The sequence below is a fragment of the Rattus norvegicus genome, chromosome 7 (assembly GCF_036323735.1).
Source record: "Rattus norvegicus strain BN/NHsdMcwi chromosome 7, GRCr8, whole genome shotgun sequence".
Taxonomy (NCBI): domain Eukaryota; kingdom Metazoa; phylum Chordata; class Mammalia; order Rodentia; family Muridae; genus Rattus; species Rattus norvegicus.
In genome coordinates this window covers 72841044-72856847 of record NC_086025.1, presented here as the reverse complement: position 1 = coordinate 72856847, position 15804 = coordinate 72841044, and the positions used below count along the sequence as shown (strand labels likewise).

The 15804-nt window shown below is 40.3% G+C and overlaps 1 protein-coding gene across 2 annotated transcripts in view; it reads left to right on the top strand.

The window, feature by feature from the left end:
• Lrp12 (LDL receptor related protein 12) overlaps positions 1 to 15804 on the top strand; it is a 71330-nt gene that overhangs the window by 40461 nt on the left and 15065 nt on the right. For both annotated transcript variants that reach the window (NM_001134883.1, XM_006241606.5), the window contains one exon: positions 14009 to 14144. In NM_001134883.1, the coding sequence (NP_001128355.1) occupies positions 14009 to 14144 (136 nt within the window). The remainder of the gene's footprint in view (positions 1 to 14008; positions 14145 to 15804) is intronic.

Below are 15804 nucleotides of genomic sequence, written 5' to 3'. Positions count from 1 at the left end.
GAACAGCATATAAACCTATTCCTATTACATACTAAACAGAATGAATGGATGTTTCCTCAGAGGCTTTGGCAAGTGAGGAACTATTCATACATTGTTATCCCTTGTGTGAGTGTTTCAGAATGGAATGTTGGGACTTTAATATTTATGTAGTCTTTATTAATTAGACACCTCTAATTAAAAAATCTGAAATCCATAATTCTATTGTCATAATAAAAATCTTTCAGATTTTAGAGCATGTTGGATTTTAGATTTGGAAGTTAGTAAAGTACATACTGTATAAGATTTCTGAAATCCTTGCATCTGGGAGAATTAGATCCCTTTCGTGCTGATGACAAAGATGTCTCGCCTGTGCAGACTCTAACGCAAGCATAACTTCCCCAGAAGAAAGCTCAGCAGTTGGTGCTGCTGCCCACTGTGCGCTAAACCTTCACCTTAGGCCTTTCTGCCCCTTTGGTACCTCAGTCTCCTGCCCAGCTGTCTGCACTGCGGAAAGTCTACTCAAAATGTTTAATTAGGTCCTAATGTATCCTGTCACTTTGCAGATATATTTCTACAACAGGAAAAACTACGACCATCAAATGAATATTCAGCCTATCTGTAATGAGTTTGTTTTATTTAAAGCAGATTTGGACCTTGTGCCCAGAGTAGTGGGAGTGTCTTACTGCTTTATAAAATACCCCAATAAAAGGAAATTACGAGATAAAGTGTTTTTGGGCTCATGGTTAAAGCTGCAGTCCATCATGGTAGGAAAGTCTAGGCAGCAGGAGCTTGAGACCGTCTGGCAAAGGAGGAATGTGGACTCAGCCTACATTTTTTTCTCCATCATGTGCAGTCTGAGGCCCTCTGCCCAAGGAATGAACCCTCCCACGATTAAGATGACTCTTGTCACATCAATTAACGTGATCTAGATCATCCCCACAGCAGCTCCAGAGGCCCATCTCCAGGTGATTATAGGTTTTGTAGAGTCGCAGTTTACACAAAGCCTCACAGTAGGTAATGGTCTCAAGGAACCTCAATGGAGGACAGGAGGAGTCAAACTGTGCATGTGCGGTGTCTTACCACAGTAGATCCAGGCCAGACAAGTTTGCAAAAGACCTAGAAGTGATGTTTAGTGAATAGTAAGTGACTTGAGTTTCATGATTTTACAGAGTGAGAATAGTTGGACTTGCTCAGTTCTATAGTTCTGTTCACTCACGCCCTAATGGAGGGAATTGTTACTTTATGACTGATGTGGCTCTGGTACCCTGGCTTACAACACTTTGTTTCTAAGAGTCTTTATTTCTGTTCCTTTCTTCCTCAAACACTCCCAAGAGCTATCACTGTACTTGTCCTTTTGCTCATTTCATGACCATAGATTGGCATATGGAATACTGAATTATTAAGTCGTGGTTGTGAATATGAAAAAGTATTAAATATATATTTTATTCTTTTTAATTAAGAACTTTTCATGAGCTAGATTTTAAAATTTCTCCTTATATATAAGCAGGTAAAAAGACAAATGTTTTGTGAATCTAATAATGTGTTATAATCATAAAATTATATCAAACACTACCAAGTAATTTAGTTGTTATATAGGAACAGAAAGGCAATCTCAGTGTAGTTTTAAATATTAAATCTAAATTTTCATTTAAATTAAATTGTTCATTTAAATATTTTTACTTAAATAAAATAGCCAAAATGTAAATTCTTTCCTCCACTGGAATGGAATATGTTTTAGGTCAGGTTGTTAATAACAAGCCATTTGTACTTGTTTAAAGAAAGTATTTGATTTTTAAAGATGTGTTTAATTTAAACTAAGTTTTGCTCTAACTTATGAGTTTGACTTACATCAAACAACCAACATTTGATTTTTTTTCTTACTTTTGATTGCTTCTAAGTCAGGTTAGTTTTCAAAATTTTTATGTATTCATGAATTACAGTTTCATTAAACTTTTACAAAAAATGAAAGAGCAAAAAGATAAAGAAAATCACCTATTATATTTAGCCTCCTAGTATATTGCAGGGACTAAACACATTAGTGATGAACTCTGAGTCACCAGAAGGGCATCAAATGTGTTACATTAAGAAAAGAAACACAGCACTTAACCCTCAGGGCCATTTAACCAAGAAACAAGTCCAGGTCTGGATTTTCTGCTTCATCCTCTCTGCTCTGTCTGCTGTCTGAGTCTCAGTCTGTGCCTACTTGAGGGGTGCTTGGGAATCTGCCCCTGTGTCTGTTCATGTGCCTGCCCTTGTGTGTCTGTCTTGTGTGTCACTGTGTCTGTCCCTAACAAAGGGCTTCCTACAGGGAAGGAATGAGGATTCTTTTACAGAAGACTTTTACTTCAGCTCACCCAGATAGCAAAATCATTGTTTATCAACTAGCATGCAAATGTTGCATCCAACGTTTATGGTAGGGACTCATTCAGAAGATCACTTTCAACCTGTGGATTTGCTGCTTTCAGAAAGCAAATGATACTACACATGTACTACTCTGGACCAGGGCATGGAAGACACGTAAGTTAAGAGTGCATCTATTCATTAGCTCTAAAGACTGATTGCCTGGGAGTCCAAGGCAAGCCATGTTGATTGTTACAGTGTCCTCTTAAAAGCAAGTTAACCAAACGGACTGAATACGCAGTAGGCCAGCACTCCTGTCTCTTCAGTGACCTCCAGATGTATTGATAACTCTGGCCTTGAGGCCAGCAGAAGTTCCAGTCTGTTAGAATGTGGAAATATTTTTATCACGATGCATTGTCACAGTGTGTATAGTCTTTTATTTCATTCGCACCTTTCCTGTGCATACCTTAAATTACATTTTCACTTGCTTTATATCTTATCTCCTGCCCTTTCCATTTATAACTTTCTATTTTTATTTGTATTCATGTTTATGTTCATTACTATAATGCTCTGTGAAAGCCCCATCCTGTGGGATTTATATTTAATGTTTTGGAGCTGTGCCCAGTGGTTTCCCCTAGTGTGGATCATGCTGTGAGATATATTAAAATGTAACTAACAGTTTTATTTCTAAGACTGAATTCGTTGTATAAAGTCCTAATAGAATTATTGTATCCAAAGGGGTTGTTCAATTGACACAGCTGTTTGTAGCATATATGAGTAAATATGTTAGATATGATCATCAATTCTTACTTAATATTTATTGTTCCTTGTGGTAATTCTATCAAGACCTAATCTTTTACTTTCCTGACACTGTTTTTTTAAATGGAAAAAAAAGAAATCAATTGCTTCTCCTTTTGATTCATGGCCTGCAAATGTAATATCATAAACCAAATGTAATATCATAAACAAAAACAAAGTAAGACTGGCTTCTGTCTATAACTAGACAAAACTCTGCTGGGTGTTTTTATTCTGATTGTTAGAATTGGGGGCTTAATCCTTTCTTGGCTGGAAGTTTGTTTGTTTTACATTTTATTTTAATGTTAGGACTGGCATGTCATACTCATGCAGCAATGAAACAGTTCTCCTAACTACCTTTAATGTCGAATGCACTAAATGAGATTAGTTTGTCTGGAATCTGTTCTACATTTGGTGTGGAATCTTTTATCAGGCAGAGTGAACATACGAAAGCTAAGAAAAAATATTGCCTTCAAAATTCTTTAATTCTTGTTACTATTTAGAAAAGTGTAAACTTCAGATAGTTTTTAAGCATTATTTTTTGATTGTCAGAATTGATTCTTTCCAAATCATCTTCCTTTGTTGCCTTTCTGTGTTTGCATTTTTTAGCTATCTATTCTGACACTTGGAGGTCCAGCACACTGTTGATCCCCCAAACCATTCACCACTGATGGTTTAGTTGTGGCCTTAAAAAAGGCGGGTGGGGAGACGGGGGTGGGGTTGGGTTTGGGGGTGTTTGCCACTGTCTGAATTGCAGTTGCTTTACTTACCTAACAACTTGTGATTTACATAGCACTGTGATGCAATGGCCTGGTGTTAGCTATTGCTTTAGTTTTAAGTATTATAATGTAGTACTTTACAATTCACTGGAGAGCACTTAGTCTGATGAAATATTAATTCTTAAGGGCTTGTAAGTAAGGAATCTGAAAGGAAAAGTTAAATGGCAATTATTTAAGAGTGCTATATGGTTAATTTTAACATAGAAACTTATGTGAATGAAGAGTGGTCTTTTGTACCTTTCTGTGGTATTTCAATGATATTTTACAGTTTTTCAATCAAGTACCTTGATCTTTTGCTGAAGCAACCAAAAAGAATCTCACTTTTTCATTGATCAATGCTTTTATCCATATTTCAAAGGAAGAAAGATATAAGGTACTATGTTCTAGTTGATATGAACCCACTTGGATTTTTAAGATTAGAGAATATGAAATAGAATTTAGTGTGAACCCAAGAAACTCCTTCAGACAAAGAAAGGGAGTGGGATGCAAGATACTGCATTCTTAAGGAAAGTAAGACGCATTAGTACAGGACACAGTGAGTGGCCGACCTGCCCAGAGCCTGGTCGGGGAAATGCTCCAGATGCTGCATTAGAGCGCCCCGTGAGCTTGAGGAGGTAATGGAGAGACCATCATTTTTATAGTATATGCTGTGTAACTTTATCTTGTTAATATTTTACTATATGATAACTTATTTACATTAATCTTATATAATCATGTTTTATATGTTAGTAAATATGTTAATGGCTGTTTTAGTAAGTACAGTGTGTTTTCATGTTGCATGCTTAGATGATGGAGGTTCATCCAGATGAACAGGTCCGCTGTACTGCGTGAGCAAGACCCTGCAAAGTACAAGACAAGCATGTTCACATGTGTAATACTTTCTTTGACACTTTGAGACTAATTCTTCCAAGTGTGATTATATATTAATTATCTGTAATTTCTAAAATCTTATATTTAACTGTTGTACAAAGCCAGTCACTTAGTGGGTATTTTAGTTCAGACAATTCTAAAAGACCCACACATAAAAGCTTAGGCCCCAGGATAACACTTAGGAGGCAGTGGAGCACTTCAGAGGTGAAGACCATGGGATCAGCAGCAGCAGCAGGTTGCCTGCCCTCTGTGCTGATTGCAGGACGTGGTCCCTTCCTACCCTCTGGCTCTCAGGCGCCTACTGTGATGAGTTATCTCACCAAAGAGCAGGAGTAGTGAGGCCAGTCATCTGACCAACCTTCTGAAACTATGAGCCAAAGAACCTCCTTTTTAAGTTAATTCTCTTTTGCACTCTGTTATGCTTGCAAGAAACTAGCTGCAGGTGGGCGAACTGGACTTTTAATATCAGCTTGCTAATGTAAAGCAGTAAATAAGGGAGGTTTTTATCTTCAAAATAATCTGCACAAGTAGAAATATGGTCCCGAATACAGGAGCTGATAGCTTTTATTCCCCTCACTTGAGCACACAAAGGACATAATGACTTAGATAGGAATGTGCGTTGTGTCGTAGCTGATAGAGATGGTCTGGAAATCATGGACTCTGAGACCAGCTGCTTTGCCACCTGCCTCTTCCTGCCTTGGCCTTTCTTCAGTAGTGCAGGTGCTTCCCGCAAGAGTCACCACAAGCTTCAGAAATTAATAGTTTCCCCATCCAGGAACTAGAAATAATCACTTGCTCAGCATTTAATTCTCTAGTGTATAAATTAGAAAATGTACGTACCATAACAATAGTTTTTATACCCTTGCAGGAAAAAAGAGTGCCCTCATGACTTTTTAAAAGTGTGTAAAAGGTTGAATCCTCCCAATTCATCTTATCTTGTGCTTTGCCAGCGATTTCAGAATTACTCTTCGTGCTTGGGAACTCCCCAGGGAATGGTTGGTTTCTTACAGTGTAACCACGTCCAGTTTCATCGCCTTCCTCGGGTCACGTTTACCACATCCTAGAGCTCCTCTTCAATTTCTCTTCTGACTTTATTGGGTGTTTTATTTTACCACCATTTAACATCATTTTCTCATTATTTGTTATGAACATTGTGATCTTCAAGAAACCATAGAATTACCTGCCTTGATTAGAAACTGTCCAAGCAAATTAATTTGATTCTTAAGGAATGCCACTTGGAGTAGTGGAAATGATTGACCTGTCCATCCTTAGGTATCTGTGCACAGCGGGAGAGTGTGCATGCGAATTATACTGTTGTGAATCAGCAGTGGGTCCACAGGTAGTGGGTTTTCATGTAAAGTTTTTAGCTAGATGGACTTTTTTTCAACATTTACTGCCTTTCCCTTACATGGCTACAGTATTTCCCATGTGTTTATTGATGCAGCTGCTTGCACATGTCTGCCTATGTGTGAAAGCCAGAAGTTACCTTGACTCCATCCTCAGGAATCATCCACTTTGGTTTTGGGTTTTGTTTTAATTTTATGTATGTGTGAATTCACTCATGCATCCAGGGTATTTTAATCCGCCCCCATTGTCTGCCTTCCTCTCTTCCCAGAGCCCCTGCTTTTCCTTCCAACTTCATGCCTTCTTTTCTTTTTAAAATTACCCACGAAACATGGCAGCCTACCGGAAACTACAGCCTTAAAGAGATCTGCCCTTCCCAGCAGCCATCACCAGTCAGGGGTGAGGTCTCGTGAGCCTCTCCTCGACCTATGCTGACTACTGGCTTGGGCTTGTGCAGCTCCTATGCCGGCAGCTAGCTGTACCTATCAGGATTCTGCGTGCAGCAGCTCTGTCATGTCCAGAAGACGGATTCACAGCAAGCCTCCACAACCCCTGGCTCCTACTTCTCCCTGACCCTGGCCGTGAAGTCCTGTGAAGTCAGTGAGCTGTGATACAGTGTCACACTGAGACTGAGCCCACCACCATCGTTTGTTTGGATTTTTGAGGCAGCATCTCAATTGCCCTGGAGTCTGTGGAGAAGGTCAGACTGAATGGCCAGCCAGTGAACCCAAGGGGTACACGTGCCTCCGCCTCCCTGCAACAGGATTGCAGGGACCACACTTCTCCCGTTTGTACCTAGACACCGCAGGTGCAACTGGTCTTTGTACTTCAAAGCAAGCAATGTGCCCCCCTTCCAAAATACATCTCTTTTCTGGAGTCAACCCCTTCGTAATAGCATTTTCTTACATGTTTTCTCTTAAGCTTATCTCTTTGCCTCAGTAATTTTTCTTCCCACACATGTACCTAAGTACATGGTATTATTGAACAGGGGGAAAATTTTACAAAACCCTCCTGGATTATATAAGTATAGAAAAGGGGACTGCAATAGACTAAGAACAAAGGAGTTCTTTCTTTATTATGTACGTAAATATAGATATAAAAAGACATGTCCTGAACCAGCATATTCAGAAGGCAGTGACTCGGTGTCATTGACAGTAGCCAAGAGAAACTCACAGACAGGAAAGGATAGAGTCAGCTTATCTTGGAAAGGTGATGTTAAGTATGGCATTTTTTCTTTTTTTCTTTTTTTTTTTTCTTTTCTTTTTTTTTTTTTTTTTTTTTTTTTGAACTGGGGACTGAACCCAGGGCCTTGCGCTTACTAGGCAAGCGCTCTACCACTGAGCTAAATCCCCAACCCAAGTATGGCGTTATTTTAAGTATATATGGGATATACTTTATCCTTACACTCATTACATATTTCTTATAATACTTGTTGTGTTGTTAGGTTCCTCTGATAGTTGTACATCCTTCCACAGCTCTTATATCCAAAACCACGTACATTTGTACATTTCCTGTTCCGGTTGGCCTCAGCCACTCATTGCCATAAAATGCCAACCCTTGTCAGCTCTCAAAAGAAACCTGGGTCTTCACCCTTTGCACAGGAAATTGTACATTTTCCTTACAAGTAGTTTAGGTCAGATCATAAATTCCATTGCTAACTCCTTTTTCCAAGTTCTAAAAACCATGACGTCTGCAATTGAAGGATTTATTTGACGTGATTTTGACATGATCTCGTCTCTCCCTTCCTCATCTTAATAGAGGTCAGCTGAAGCCTCCAGTTTTAAATGACTGCTATAAAAATGACTGTTTAGAGAGAAAAGCTTGGTGTATTAATCTACTTTTACAACCACAGCTCTGAGCTTTTACTGTAAGATTATTGAAATATCAATAGAAACATAAGGTCTTGTATTTTTATTAGTTTTGCTTATTTTTTAAGTCATACAAATGTTAACTATTTTAAACTAGTAAACTAAATCAAAAATCTTACTAAGATATCCATTAAGGGACCCCTCAACCCCTTCATTCTTGAGTAAGTTTTCTCCTGGGGAGCAGGTTACATGTTAACTAGAACACTATTTAGTTAAGCCCTCTGTGCACTTAGCCACCTTAGGGTTGTAAACATGTCCTTATTTTCTGTAAGTCACTGCAAATGCCTGTGTTCTGGCTAGGTCTCCTGTAAGTGAGTAATCGACTTTGAGGTGCTTTTAGCCTCGTCACATGCACGTGCCTGCAAAGACATCACCGCCGCCTTGGAGGCTGCCCTCACTCTTGTTCCTGGTTTTCTCCTTGTTTAAATGACTTCAGTTTTCCAAGACGGGTCTTGCTCTGTAGCCTAAGCAGGCTTCAATGTCCCAGTCTCCCTGCCTTCATCTCCCAAGTGCAAATGCCACCAACCCCAGCAACCATTGATATGGGGGCAGGGTTCTATTCCTAGAGCAGATGTGTGTCATCATTCATGCATGAGTTTTTGTTTATGACTAACAGTACCCATCAAAGTAAATTAAGTAGATTTGGAGGGGTTTTTTGCAGGTGATGCTGTTTGTGTTAAAAAAAAAACAGTTGATGATGCTAATTATGAAGTTTATTAAGCAAAATGAACAACTATAGCAGGTTTGACATGCCATGGGCATGGATGCATATGTGTATATGTGTGAGTGCGTGTGTGTGTGTTTGTTTTCTTGGAAAACTCGTGCTTTACACAGCACACACTAAAACAACAAGGCTTTTGAAGAAAGTGGTGTTGAACTTTGTAAGTGTAGAAAAAAACAAATATTAGTCGCGATACTCATGTGGTCAGATATCCATAGACTTTTGTATTTGCCATTGGTCTCTATTGGGTACCACATAAGCCTGGGTCTTCAGGGTGTTCGTTTCCAGCAGGGGCCAACATAACCAAAATGAAGCCAGCTCATTTCAGACAGATCCTTCTCCAGGAAGGTGCCTGACTTTAACAAGACGTATGGTGGCTACAAGTCTACATCAACTCTTGCAGCTTCCCAGGAAGAGCATCCAGAAGAAAGCAGGCAGTGCTAGCCCTAAGTAGCCACTTCTTGTAAGGAAGGAAGGTTTTCCTGGCCTTTTAACCCCTTAACTAAAAACTCCTACCTTAAGTGGATTCTAGGAAATTTTCATACAATTTTATATTATACTAACAAAATTCCTCCCTTTGCCAATTACATATAAATTAACTCTTGTAAAAAATTAACTAGACCGTGTAATTATGCATAAGCAATAGAGAAAGCCTAGGTTGAATGAATGTAGGTAAAAGAAGGTGAAGATTTAAATACTGGTAAATTAGTTCTGTCAGAGTCTAGAAAGATGAGGTTCAAAGGGGCTGAAGATACAAGCATTTTGTTTTAAAAACAAAACATTATTAATGTGAGAGCTGGAAGAGATGGCTCAGCTCTTTCAGAAGACCTGGGTTCAAGTCCCATCACCCCCATGGCAGCTCTCAACTGTAAGTCCAGTTCTGGATCTGACCCCTTCACAGAGACATACAGGCAAGCAAAACACCAGTGCACACGAAATTAAAACAAACAAACAAAACCATTTCTTTTAAAAGGTGTAAATGATGTTTGGGGAGCTGTGTCCAACCCCCATCCTCACCCTGGTTTTATCCAGCAACTCCCTCTGTTGAACTTTTTCATTCTGGAGCATTTATTAGCTTTCTTCTACCCTCTGTCCTGCTGAACCAAGCCTGGTCTCCCTGAAGCAGTCCAGGCCTTCCTTACCAGTCACCACTCTGATTTGGTATATGTGATATTGTTTACTGACCATACTATAGTCAATCAAAGCTGATAATTTCTTTATCAAAGTAATTATATTTACACCTTCATCACCCTTTGGCGTTCACCATTTGAATACCCACTTAAAAGCAAGAAGATAGTGACTTAGATTTAATCACATTAAACACAGTAAACTACAAATTACAGGTGTGGTTAAGCTTCAGAGCTGAAGTGTTGGGTGAGATGGAATGGGGCCATTTGTCCTGCACTAATATAATGAAAGAAATGGGGCTGACAGGCACTAATTCAGACCTGCGCCTTGGTATCAGGTAGCGAAAGCAAGCTTGGTCTCCAGATGAAGCTTCCAGTTCTCCTCATTACCAAACCTAGTTTTGTGAATTTCTGAGACAACCTGTGTATTCTTGACATAAATTTCCTTTTATTTACCTGCCTTTCTCTTGACCAAATGATGCTGGCACCAGTAAAGATGTGGAATGTAGAACAAAGAGAAGGGTCTGGGAGACAGAAGTTCTGGCCTTGTTGAATTTGAGGTTAGAGTGTCCAGTGACCATTGGACCGTGCAGGTTCCCTGGCTAGAGAGTTGATTTAAGCACCCAGCCTGTAGACTGTGGTTGAGGTTACACGTGTGTGGAGTGCACTGAGCATGGAGAAGGGGCTCTGGGAACGCCATGAACACACCCGGCCAGAGTGGCTCAGGAGGGCACACATCTAAGAAAGCCTGCAGGGTGGTTGGAGGAGCACCAACACGTGTAGTTGACCCTAGCAAGACGCAAAAAAGTTAATGCCAGGTGCCCTAAAAAAGATGAGTATCTTGAGATTTGGGGGCCCACCAGGTTTGGCAGTGAGTGTGTGCGTGTGCATGCGTGTGTGTAGTTTTTATGGCTAAGATTAGAAGTGATTTTAGTGGATCAGATGAATGCAAAGCATGGAAAGAAAGCAATGTCTTGCTTTTCCTGGCGAGCTGTCGGAAATGCACCACCGACGAAAGTGATGAGGGCCGTGCGTGAGGGCTGAAGGAGAGGTTGGAGGTAGTCAAGTAGGAATGCTTGTCTAACATGAATAAGTGACAATAGGAGGTTTAAGTAGGAAGGCCAGTAATGGCAGATAGAAGAGAGAGCCTCTGGGCCTTCCCGTTCCAGCCGACCAGCATAGTACAGACAAACTCTTACCCAAAACAGAAAGAGGGCAGTTTAAGTTTGTTTTGGAAATGTAATGCACTTTTTCTTAAATATAGGAGGGCATGTTATGATTATGCTATAAATTCAATACGTTATACTTGGGTGTATCGACTAAAATCATACAGATCACCATAAACGGTAATAAATATTTGAGGAGACTGTTATGTTAACCATACATAAGCTTTGTTAAGCATAACATGTTCAAGTTTATACAATTATGTGTGTGCTTATGTGAAATCAGGTAACAGTTTTAATGAGTTTATCAATCAGTTGAGGTTCTTTTAAATCCACTGGCTCAAAATACCAAGTTTTGCCATTCTGTGAGTGTGCAAAACAAAGAGTATGACTCTAAGGAAAATCCTTGATACTGTAGTTTAGTTTTGTATTTACTACGGGGAATGATGTACGTCTTAAAGTAATGTCACTCTGAATACAGATGGAAATAAAGTGTAGTAAGTCGTAACCCTATCTGTGTCAGCACGTCTCAGCCCTGTGCACTTGTCTGCAAGTGTTCATATGTGTTCGTGTGTGCTCGTGCATGTATATGTGCATTCACGTGTCCTGTGCATCACACAAAAGTTTACTTTTGTATGTGAGCACCACCTATTGGTTTCATATATACTTGGGTTTTTTTCCTAAAACCTAGTTTAAAAAAACTAATAATACAATAATAATCTTTGTAATTTTTCTCCAGAGTTAGTCTAGTATTTATTTAAATGTCGGAGGTCAGAATCTCCTGCATCCAGGGTTCTAGTTGCTTTGGTAAGGAGGTCCTTGGAGTGTCATCTCATGAGGTTACTGTGGCTGCACTAGTGAACTGAAGCAAAGTTGTGCCCCTTTTCACTAAGGTCATGTAATGGAATTACTCTTGGAGCGACTGGGTCTTTTCTGAACCATCATTCATTACAGTCAACCATTTTCCTTGTAAAGGAGGAAATTTACTCTGGTGTAGTCAGGGATGACCTCTGACTCCTGATCTTCCTTCTCTGCCTCCCAAGCGCTGGGATTGGAGGAGTGTTCCACCATGCCCAGCTCAAGACATTTACTAGCAATGAAACTTACCGACAGCAATAAATAATTAAATGCAGACAGACAGGCATAATCAATCAATAAGTGATTGAGACTGGGAAGCGAGATGAAGGCAGAGCCATGGTGTGTGTGCCCTGTATTCTCAGCCATGATTCCCCATGTTCTAAAAGTGCTTCACATCTGACCCCTTTGGCTGTACATCCTAATTCCCTCTTGGTCTTGAACTTATGTTCTCAGTAGAACATATTTTAAAACACCAATAGTGGATTTTCTACAGATAGTGAGTTGTTCTGTAGATCCAAGAGTTGACCAGAAGCAATTTGGTTTGCTTTATTTTGAACATCATCAATGACATTTCTTAAACTATGCAGTTTATTTCCTATCACCCTTAGCCTAAGTCGAGTGGCATCGGCCTCTGCGTAAAAGGAAGAGTTTGCCTGTTCTAAACTGCAGTGAGGGTATTTGGCTGCCTTCAGGTCTGGTCGCCAGACTTCTTAAACTGTGTCAGAGTTCAGGCGCTATGTGGGACCGAGTACATTGCTCATACCGACTCCTACTCTACCTCAGCGATGCTCTTTTAAGTACAGATACTAATTAGCTAATGACTTGTGCTCATCGGGTCTTTTTACTTTGATATATAAATATTTTCATTTTCTGAAAATTGTCCCAAGATTTCTAGTAATCCTTGTGTACCCTTAGCAGCTACTCTCTCACTAATAATTTGCAGCTTCTTCTAGTCAGCCATTACTTTAGAAGTCAGCCAATGTTATTCATTAAAATTGTATGAAATAATAGTTTACAGGGGTTTCTACTCAAACCTTTAGCTAGCTTTCTGTTCCTCATTTGTTTTCTTTCCTTCTTTCTTTCTTTTGTTTCTTTCTCCTTTTCTCCCGTCTGGCCAAGCATTTTTATTTTTACTGGGGAAGAGCACATTGTCAGGTTATCAGCAGGATTCTAGATCAGTGAGAGCACAGGTAAGCATAAACGCTTGCTTTGGTGGTGTTCAGGTAGTTAATGACTGGAATTTTGAGTATCACTTCAGAAGTTTAGTTTTTAATAGTTTAGGATCTTTCAAGGCCCCTGTCTTAGTTATTTTTTTTTTCTTACTGTGATAAAACACCATGACCCAGACAACTTTTAAAAGGGAGGAGGCTTGGGGGTGCTTGTGATTCCGGGGTCCAAGAAGCTGTGGCCAGGAAGCAGCAGGTACAGCTGAGCAGCAGCTGAGAGCGGAGGGCTCATGCCTCTGTCTCCAGAAACGGGAAACGGGAGCGAGGGATGACGTGTAGCTTTTGAAACCTCAAAGTTCCTCTCAGTGACACACTTCTTTCAGCACTTCCTCACTTCCTAAACCTACCCAAATATCGCCACAAACCAGGACCAGGTATTGGAGCGTGTGAGCCTATGGGGGCTTTTCATTCTGGTCGCAGCCTCGTGCTTATGCCGGATGCTGTGCTGGGGTAAATGCGGGATGGTATTTTGATTTCTTGCTGTCTGTATCTGCATCCAGTCATCTCCTTTGTATCAAAAACTACAGTTCAGCATCCTGAGGTTATTTAAAGCTCACTGAAAACAACTTGATGATCCTAAAGATATAAGCACATTCATTGAATAAATATCGAACTTTCAGTAGCTCACAACAAAATAAATTTAAAAGATCAATTTGAGAAAAGATGGATTGGGGCATTGAGCGACTTTAATGCTTAGACGTAAGAGCTCTGACGCCTGAGTGATCTCATTGGAACAGCTCCTTGTTACTAGGAATATCCAAATAAGGAGAAGGCTCCTCTAGAGAAAAAGCCGCCATGGACTAGAGAGGCTTTCCGAGCTTGCTGAACCACGTCTTACTGCATGTGACTTGATGTTGGAAGTGTTTTGGTTTTTCAGAGAAATGCTGTTTTTATGTAAGATGTCATGACTAGCTAAGGTTGCTGTGGCTGTCTTCCAGCTTGTGGTGAGACTCCAGAACAAATTCGAGGGCCGACTGGAATAATCACGAGCCCAGGCTGGCCTTCAGACTACCCCGCCAAGATCAACTGTAGCTGGCTCATACGGGCAAACCCAGGGGAGATCATTACTATAAGGTAACTCTGATACCTTTCGTATTATTATCCTTTTATTTAGAATTATAAATACTATCTGTCATTTAAAAATGATCTAATCAGTGTTCTTTCAGCACAGTAGGAAGACATCACTACATTTAGATATGCAACTGCTGTTTAACAAACTATAATGTTCTTAGTAGCGAATGAGGATCAAGAGGAGTCGTTATCAGTGTGTGGACAAACCGAACTCACCACTCAACTCAGAGGCCATTCCATACCCTTAGTCTCATTGGTTAACTCCCTACCTTAAAGGAGTTAAAATATGACTGCAGGGGTGTGCGCTCATAGCACTTTAACCATGCGTTAAGCATGTCTTCAGAGGTTTGTCTTTCCTTGCTGTGTTGCACTTGCAGGGTTTCACCATGTCTGCACATGGAGGCCGAAGCTGATGTTGGCGTGTGATCCTCTATTCCTCTGCACCTTTTCTTTTGAGAAGGGTCTCTTACTGAACCTGGAGCTGTCTTTTAGCTAGACTAGTGGCCAGTGAGCTCTGGGCATGAGCCCGTACTCCCGACCCCTCTAAGCACTAGGCTTTCAAACATATGCTGCCACCAAACATGGGTTCTAGGCATCCAAGTCAGGGTCTCGTGTGCATAGGAAGGACCTTGTTCACAGAGCCTTCTCCTCTGCCCTCTTTTTATGATTTAGAAGCAAAATGACACTGTTTAAGAATGCAAAGTAGACTCTATGCAGTGAGGAAGTGCTTATGTGGACTCGGAGAGAGCTGAATTCTGAATTACAAGTCCCAGTGTGCACTGCGAAGGCAGGTTTGGGGTGGGGGGACACCTATTTATCTTTGAGCTAGCCTCTTCGCTGGTTTCAAGTCCAGAATGCTTCTGCGTTCGAAATGACAGCTTTGCAACCTCTGCTACTTTTCCATAGTAAAAAGAAACACATTGCAAATCTCACAGAGCCTTCCCTCAAAGAACAGTCAGGCATATACCTACAGAATCTTTCCTTAGAACTGTGGTTGTCACCTGTAGATATTTGCTAAGTACCCTCCAGATTGGACGCCACATACAACGGAGAATTTTTCTGGCCACATATAAAGATTTCTTGCTCTTGTGGTCTGAACTAGTGCCCTGAACAGATATTGGGCACTGGCTCAGCACCCATTCCCACAACACTCAGACAAAGCCCGACTCCCAGGTGCTCTAATACTCCCAGGATCAGAGGTGAGGAGGGCACAACAACTGCTCAACACCCAAAGAAACTCCTATACTTGATAAAGAATTTCAGCAAAGTGGCTGGATATAAAATTATCTCAAACAAATCAGAAACCTTCCTCTAATCAAAGGATAAACAGGCTGAGAAAGAAATTAGGAAAATGACACCCTCTCAATAGCCACAAAGAAAATAAAATACCTTGGTGTGACTCTAACCAAGCAAACAAAAGATCTGTATGACAAGAACTTCAAGTCTCTGAAGAAAGAAATTGAAGAAGACCTCAGAAGATGGGAAGGTCTCCCATGCTCATGAATTGGCAGGATTTATATAGTAAAAATGGCCATCCTACCAAAAGCAATCTACAGATTCAATGCAATCCCCATCAAAATTCTAACTCAATTCTTCATAGAGTTAGAAAGAGCAATTTGCAAATTCATTTGGAATAACAAAAAACCCAGGATAGTGAAAACTC